Below are 8,876 nucleotides of genomic sequence, written 5' to 3'. Positions count from 1 at the left end.
GCTCCCACCACCCGTGATATCACGCTTTGTCTCGTTACAGCTATCTCCATTTCGCCATTCATGTGTGATCTGCGATGTTCATGTAACTGTTATTGTGACAATGATCAAAATCTTATTATAGATTGTATATTACGATTATATACTCATATACACTACATAAGATCGCCCAATTATATTAGCAAATAACAACCATACATAAGAGGGTAAAAATAGAATAAAGTAGTTCTCGGGACACTCTCTTAAATTTTCGAAAGTACCAACAACAAAGTAATTTTCTAGGAAATGCCACGCCTTGCTCACGAAGCGAGACCCCCCTTACTATGACCACTTATTGGCTTAATAACTATACTTGTGAAGCTCCAAGCCAACACTGCGTATTTGCCTGAACAGAGTGGCTCTGTTAATAACAGTTTCTACTCAATTAGCGAAGCTTACAGTGCATATGGTTAAACACTGACACCGCTCGCAGGACCAAGAAGTGACACACAAAGCAAGCCGTTGCTAAAAACGAAATGGCTGTACCCGTAGCAAATTGCGAGACCTTGCAGGATATGCCTAACCACATGGGTTCCAACTTTCGGTTTCAAAATTACTTCCTAAAAAGTACAACATTCACGCATCCGTGCCAGTTAATATTTAGGGTCACTTACAGGGCAGTTACATGTGCTTAACAGTCAATTTTTGTTACTAATTAACCTAAACAAAACAAGGCAAAACACAGATGACGTACGAGTGAAATACAAAACATGTCCTTCTGTTTTAATTTATTACAGTATAATTGTAATAATAACTATCATACAAATGTCACAAAATTATTAGACATGAGGCCTATTAATATTAATGGCTTAGGTCGTGAACCATTTAGACAACATCTTAACCTCTCTGTGTTAGGGCAACTTGATGAGCGGCTAGGCAAAAATAATCACAAGGGACATTTGCACAAGATCCAGAAATTTCTTATAATGCACCCTGACAGAGTATCGCATCCCACCCCTGACAAGAATGGTACATGTATCTAGGTTTTATATGTTTTCTACATTTACATGGCTAAAACGATTGAGACATAAACATGTATGTGTGTGACGTTGTATCATCTTTAAGAACGCTACAAGATTCACGCACAAATGTTTGCAGCCAGAGTATTCTTGCATACTCAGTTTTAATAAAACAATAACATCCAGACGTTGCTACCAACTACAAGCAAAATGCATTTTCCTTAGGTAAAGGTGATGCATCAACACACAGGTATAGTTAGTTAGTCAGCAATGATGCACTGTCATTCCAATAAAAGAGTCTGTGATAGACTATTGTAATTTCTTATCACTAATTTTGCACATGACTGGATCGCCGGGCCTCATTGCGTGGTAGTTTCTTCATCCACAGGCGGCGTTGACTTTACCTGCACGTGATGAGAAATGAGGAATTTTTCACTACAATAGGAAAGACAATAATTTGTGCATCACAGCGCCATCTATTGCCTGAAATCTACAAAAACTACTTTTTGCATAAAGAAAAATCGACAGTTTCAGCAAATGGGGATTGCAACTAGGGCTGTCATTGGTATGAAATTATTTCGATTCGATTATTGATATTTTTGTTTTCGATATTTCGATCCGATTCGATCCAATTCGATTTAATATGTAATATAACATGATGTAGCAAAAGAAACTTTAGCAAAATATTCCGACACATGACTTCTCTTTCCTTTCATGGACCTGAATGAAAAAACGAATTTAACCTTTTACCAGGCAGGCATATGAAATCTCAAAAAGATTTCTAGTGTATGGAGTATGTATATAATAAAAAAGATCGTATGTAGTGATGGAAACGATATTTTGCAGGGGTCGAAATTAGCGGTACCCCGATATCCGCGGGATAGTCGATTTTTGTGTTGGATGCCAGATTTCCAATGCTTGGTATCCCGCTTCGATAGTTATACAAAATCGGGATAGTAGTTGTTGAGTTAACAACTTTATACGGCAGCGCATCTGAGCGAGTGCGCGCGTAGAGCGAGTGCGCGCGATCTGAACGGGCGCAGGCACCCTGATTCTCATCGGTCTCGCTGCTAGCATGATGTATCCATTACTACGCCACACTAGCATTATACAGCAGGCATAGTATAAGCGTATAAAGCGTGGCGGATGATAACCAGGGTGAGCTCAGGTCAGCGAACGTGATAGTATACATTGTATCAAGCAAGCCAGACAATGCGAGAACATGTACGTTTCAGCGTATTGTGCAGGCCTGGCCGTATGTAATATGAACGCGAGCTCGCTGGCGTAAAGATGTACCAACTCTTTATTTTTATATACTGTATCGAATCGCCATTTTTCGTTATATTTCGATATCGATATCGGACGCAAATCCATCGCGATTCATCGATGAGGTGGGTATTGATGACAGCCCTAATTGCAACTATGTAGCCTACAATGCCAATTCAAATGCTCCATGAAACAACTTACTGGTTGCAAATCTGTGGTTTGCATTAGAACGACCCACTTACTCGACTGCGAGTTAACTTACCCGGATGCGATGACCATGCAGCAGATAGGGTTGATTAAAGTCATGTTGGCAGTTTGAATAACCCATACCAAAGCCTGTACCTATTCCAAATGCTATCGGCCACGGCCGTCCTAGCATAAATAATGATAATTTTATTAGATATGTACATATTATGCAGTTTGCTAGACATTAGACCTTTAGGAAGTTGGTTAAAAGATGTACACAAATGAATGTCTAGAGAAAAACCAATTAATACATCTCAAGTGAGAGGAAGGTTAACATTAGTGCATGACACTACATTAGATTATAGCAGCAGAAGTGTTAGGTGGTTCTTGATGCTGCTTTTGGTTTTCTCTAGTCAGAAAAGTGGCGATTTTGATCTACCTGATTCTGCAATATATTTGATAGCATGAGACAGGAGCTAGGCGCAAATTTTTATTTCTAGATGATAATTATGGCTATCCTGCAACAACCGACAATGCCAAGGGTACAGAAGTGCACAGGTTATTGTTTTAGGCAGCACAGGTTGTAGGCATTACTGTACACAATAATTACTCTCCCAATCCAAAAAAAATGTCTGAATACGTATTTACAGTGACATACTTACGTTTGAAGAGAAAAACTGAGAACACGATTCCTAGACCGAGGCCACCAGCTGTAATGGTAAGAGTAAAATAACATGACATCTAGTTTCTATGAATGTAGCAATTTTTCTCACAATAGTACAAATTCTGATGCACACTATCTGTACATACAACAATAGTATTTCAAAGCAGCATTTCTTGCATCTACATAGTCCTCACCCCTCCACCACGTTTAATAACTAATAAAGTAATCGACGTGGATATTCGTCCGAGCATCGGACACCTGTTCGTATGCGCTATTCGTCCAAGCAGTTGTTGCGCATGCGCTGTTCATGTTGCATGCCGCACGGCACGAATGCCGGAGGTAGGGAGTTGGAAGGGGGGGCTGGGGGGTTTCCCCCCAGACAATTTTTAAATCTAGACGCTCTAAAATGCTATTTACCCTTTAGATTTATGATTTTTTGCCCTTTAGGCTGGGGGCCCGTAGCGTTTTGCTACGGCAGCCCTACGGCTGTGACGCCCCTACATACATGCGTTGCGTATGTGGTTATACACCATAGATAGTGTTTGGTACTATCACTCGCGTATATACGAAACCGAGCGTATAATAAGAGAACCGAGTCGGTTTATAGTTAGTGTTAGGGTTAGGGTGTGAACAGGTGTCCGATGCTCGGACGAATATCCACGTCCTAAAGTAATATGAAATCGTCCAGGTTTTTTGGATTTTTAACCAGAGAGATCGTGTACAAGATGGCGTTGCGCAAAAGATGCGTTGTTACCCGACCGCCGAGAGCGGTTAAGCTGCGCACTTCCGCGGAACTGGGCGCACGCGACCGCGGGGTGTTGTACACATGTAGCATCTCGCGCTGCCCGCTATACGAATTCGCGCGCCGAAGGAGGGCGGGCGCGCGAATCCGTATAGCGGGAAGCGTAACATCGCGCAGTTTTGGTCAGACGTACACCGGCTTGACTACGGCGGCCTTGGGGGGGGGGCAGCAGGGGCTGCAGCAGGGGCCAGTATACGTAGGATTAGCTACGTGTAAATACTGGCACGGCCACGCCAGCACGTCCTCGCACGACGTGCCGTCGCCACGGGCAGCGCGGGGTCACGAGGTTCATTAAAACATGCCACGTACGCAGCCAGGGTGCCGCGGCGGCGGGAGTTTTGGAGATAGCATCTAGACCGCGCCAGCCCACGTGGAGCGCCGTACGCGTCTTCGTTAAAACCTCTCTGATAGACGTGACGCTATATTCGGCAGTAGCCCACGTCATCGCGTAGCGGCGAATGAGCGAGCGCGTGGTCGCTGAGTGACAGCATTTCTTGGGGTTTCTTGTAGGACCCACTACGCGTTACCCGTAAGGCGCGCCACCGCCAAAAATTAATATGTGCCGTTTGGAGATGGCCTCTAGATCCGTCGATCGCGAAATGTCGGTTGGATTCGGCCCCGTTTTCAGACCCCTGTCTCAGATATCTGTCTAAGTGGACAAAAAGGGGGCGGCGTATTCGTTGTCGTGGCGCGGCGTCGCCGCGCGCTGTGCGCTACGCGCAAAAACGGGGCCGCATGTCCGTCTAGTTGAGAAACAATCTTATCAAGTAAGAATTTGAAGATACGTTTAGTCCCGTTAGTTCTTACTTTCAATGTAAAAAAATGGCAACAAAAATTTTACAAATTTTACCATTGAAAATTTGTGACGTATAGTCAATTTAAGACTAATTTTGTTTCTGACAACGGGCCCAAGGACTTTACTAATTAAAAATTACATTAATATATATCTGTATCAGTGTATGTACAGACAAAGCGGTGCATATATAACAGACAAAATCATCCACAATAAATATAATAATACTCTAGGATGCATACCTATTTTGAGGGCCGTATCAGAAAGACAACGATCCCATTTTTCACCAAGTTGATCTTCTGAACGCGTAAGATCTGCCATGGTGGAAAGCTACGCCTCCCAAACGATGCGGCTCGTTCTTAAAAGCATATCATTTAATGTTAAATAATTTAATATATATTGGAATATTTACTCGTAAATATAAAATGTACTATAATGCAATTAATTCGTAGTTTTTACATTACCTTTATTGTAGAGAAAACACATTGGGTTTCACACATTGTCTCAGAGACGCAAAACACCGGCTGATGGGGAAACAGTCACCTCCAGGGACATGTAAATTTGTAATAACTAATATTATAATACATTATAAGCGGCATTAAACCGGGTTCTTGTGTCGTATAAAATGGCAACAGACTCGGATGAACATAGCCCTATTACAATAGAGCAAGTCATTGGACCTCAAACAGAGACAAGACAACAAACGGCTCTTGGTTTGGTACGTCTTCTTGTTCAATAAGTTGTTGCTCTTGCATTTGCAAGTTGCAGAGTTACCACACTACTACCCTAGCTCTACTCCCCTCTAGTACTAATACTATAACTCGCGTTCATTAACTGCGGCAGTTAATGAACGCGGGCTATAGTACTAGAGCTAACTACTACCCCTACTATAGCTCTAGTACTATAGCCGCTTACATTAACTGCCGCCAGCGGCAGTTAATGTAAGCGGCTATAGTACTAGAGCTACCCCTACTAGTACTAGTACTAGTACTATACTCTGCAGTAGTACTAGTGGCAGTACTAGGGCTGAGAGGGTCTATGTCCCCCGGGGTACTGCCGGAACGTACCCTGGGTACGGTCCGGTATACCGGAACGTACCCTGGTACTATCTATATTACCAGGGGCGGGGGGCGTTCATGCGACCGGTGCAGCGAGGAGGGAGAAGCACTATGAACGCCCTTGTTTCACTTTCTCTACGCTCGCCGCTGTGCGCAAAAGATCGCACGTGGGACTGCGAAGATTAGAATAACACGAGCGATTTCCGTGACGATTAATGACTATTCCGACTATATTTGAGCTATGTTGTAGTACAGATTAACTTCTGAAGGAGGAGAGGGGAGGGTGGATAGAACCATAGTTGTCGTTGACGAGGGAACCGGGGGCATGCGATTACCCTATAGCTCCCCTCCCCACGTACCTAACCGACTCAGAGAAAATGATCTCCCGGCTGACCGCTTCCGGTATCACAGAGGTAAGGGGGGCAATACCAGCGACGAGGTTCCATATAAATATCAGCACTCATGGACTCTTGATATGAATGGACTAGTGATTTCGTCACCGTAAATAATAAAAGTTTAAAAAAAGTCTACTTTTTCGCAAAATGTAATTGATTCTGATAACTTTTTATGGTTAAATTGCTGCATTATACTTCCTATTTTACTATTCTGTTCGACGTGAACAATCACTCGTGACTCGTACATACACATAGCAAGCATTTAATGTCGTTACCATTATATCAAATCGCCGATTTTTTTTTTGATTTTTTACTAGTTGAGAAACAATCTTATCAGGTAAGAATTTGAGTATACATTAGTCCCGTACGTTAGTACCTACTTTTAATATAAAATGTAAAATTACAACAAAAATTTAATAAATATACACCATAGAAAATTCGTGACGTAATCACTTTAAGCGTTGATCCGACTGCTATAACATAGCAGAGAAGAGGCGACTTCCGTATTTATTGATTCCTATGGAAGTTTTTATCGCTATAATCGTCATACACAAATTACCACCTCGCTGCCCCAGTGCGCGGGGAAAACAACCGTATTTCCGTGCTCGCTAATTCACGCAGCTGCCATTTCAGTTAAACGTCGCACGTGCAATTAATGACGTGCCGTTTTACCGGCGTGTAATTTCACGGACGGCGGTTGTACATCGCTGCCTTGCACGTTTGAGTTGTTGCTAATCGTTATGACGTCTCTCTCGCTAACGTTGGGTGGGGGCGTGGCACAGCAGGACACCATCCGGATATGGCGATGGGCGATCCACGCATGACGGGTGGGCGCGCGCCCCCGAAACACTACGCGCGGGAGATGCATGCGTGCGTCACAAACTACCGGGTAAAGAGCTAATAATATTAGGTAATTATATAAACTTATTAATTAGTATTATTAGCTCTTGATCGGATCCATATTAACAACAGTGACATCAACAACAATATGTAAATAACAATAATATGAACATCAATAACAACAACAATAATAACAACGACGGTGGCGACAACAGCAATATTACGAAAACATTAGAGACGGTGGCGACAACTATTTCCAGTGTTTATGGATTAAACTATGGCTTCCGATAAGCAGCAGCAGCAGCAGCAGCAACAACAACAACAACAACAACAACAACAACAACAACAACAGCAGCAGCAACAACAACACCACCAACAACAACAATAGCGACAGATGCAGCAGCAGCAACAACAACAACAACAACGATGACGACGACAACAATAACAACAACAACAATAGCGACAGCAGCAGCAACAACAACACCAACAAAGCGACAGCAGCAGCAACAACAACAACAGCAACAATAATAGCAGCAGCACCAGCAGCAGCAACAACACCACCAACAGCAACAATAGCGACAACAGCAGCAACAACAACAACAACAATAATAATAATAATAATAGCAGCAGCAACAGCAGCAGCAACAACACCACCAACAGCAACAATAGCGACAACAGCAGCAACAACAACAACAATAATAATAATAGCAGCAGCAGCACCAGCAGTAGCAACAACATCAACACCGATGACATCGTTGACCAGTTGCATGTGACACCGAGTATGTGTCGTGGGAGGGGGTAGGGGGTTGCTAGCTGTTGTTGTTTTTCGATAGCATTTATAGACTCTTGCGCGCGCGATACCCATAGAAACATAATATAGAGACACTATATATTTCACGATATATAGTTCGATATATATAACTAGTATTATTTTTATAGCGATACCCAAAACAGCTCACGAACCGAGCGAATGAAACATGACGCATCCCCCCACCCCCTATATCCACAGCAGGTATAACCAACCCCGCAGATCATGTCCCGTTAGATAGGGGAGTATAACCGTAAACTCCGACAGCTGTGGGTACGCGCTAGAAGCAGGGGGCGCATGCCGGAACTCCGCCATCATGGCTCCACACAAAAGCTCGTCTGTTGCGCCGTGACGAGCGCCAGGCGGCCCGCGCGCGCGCGTAAATCACACGACCTTCAATACAACGAGAGTGTCACGCTCCGCTCAGCTTTCGCCCCCCGTGGAGCCACACTGCACATGCAGTCTCTACGATCAGGTTGTGCTGCGATCACAATCACAATATCACGATCACATGCAAGCATAAGATATATCAGATAAAAACCAATTGTTTTGGTTACTTGGTTACTTGGTTACTTTGGTTACTTGGTTGTTTTGGTTACAAACAAGCAAACAAAAAACAAGCGAACAAGCAGGCAAAACAAATGATTGTTTTTATTCACTCCTGATATCATTGCAAATACTTGATCCTAACATTGTGCTTGTATAACGTACACTCCACTTACCTATAACGTCACCTGTTGCGTTGCTGTCTGTTCCCTTCCACCCACCACCCGTGATATCGCTCTGTTCCCTCCCACCACCCGTGATATCACTCTGTTCCCTCCCACCACCCGTGATATCGCTCTCTTCCCTCCCACCACCCGTGATATCGCTATATTACCTCCCACCACCCGTGATATCGCTCTGTTCCCTCCCACTAACCCGTGATATCGCTCTGTTCCCTCCCACCACCCGTGATATCGCTCTGTTCCCTCCCACTAACCCGTGATATCGCTCTGTTCCCTCCCACTAACCCGTGATATCGCTCTGTTCCCTCCCACTAACCCGTGATATCGCTCTGTTCCATCCC

At 43.7% G+C, this 8,876-nt stretch overlaps 2 protein-coding genes across 2 annotated transcripts in view; one reads left to right on the top strand and one right to left on the bottom strand.

Annotated features, from left to right (window-relative positions):
• Positions 1 to 724: 724 nt before the first annotated feature.
• On the bottom strand, positions 725 to 5,062 carry LOC106804903 (MICOS complex subunit Mic10-like). Its single transcript, XM_014806293.1, has 4 exons — positions 4,949 to 5,062; positions 3,110 to 3,157; positions 2,524 to 2,633; positions 725 to 1,399 (listed from the first exon to the last, which is right to left on the bottom strand). Exons 1-4 carry the CDS (start codon positions 5,025 to 5,027, stop codon positions 1,355 to 1,357), a joined length of 282 nt encoding a protein of 93 aa, XP_014661779.1. The 5' UTR covers positions 5,028 to 5,062; the 3' UTR covers positions 725 to 1,354.
• Positions 5,063 to 5,198: 136 nt separating this feature from the next.
• The window catches only part of LOC106804913, a 21,173-nt gene continuing 17,495 nt past the window's right edge, over positions 5,199 to 8,876 (top strand). Inside the window, exon 1 of the mRNA XM_014806316.1 lies at positions 5,199 to 5,424. Coding sequence (XP_014661802.1) covers positions 5,332 to 5,424 — 93 coding nt within the window. The 5' untranslated portion in view covers positions 5,199 to 5,331. The remainder of the gene's footprint in view (positions 5,425 to 8,876) is intronic.

The sequence above is a fragment of the Priapulus caudatus genome, unplaced genomic scaffold, assembly GCF_000485595.1.
Source record: "Priapulus caudatus unplaced genomic scaffold, Priapulus_caudatus-5.0.1 Scaffold92, whole genome shotgun sequence".
In the NCBI taxonomy this organism is placed as follows: Eukaryota; Metazoa; Priapulida; class Priapulimorpha; order Priapulimorphida; family Priapulidae; genus Priapulus; species Priapulus caudatus.
The sequence above is the reverse complement of the archived record's forward strand: the minus strand, read 5'-3'. Positions and strand labels throughout refer to the sequence as shown.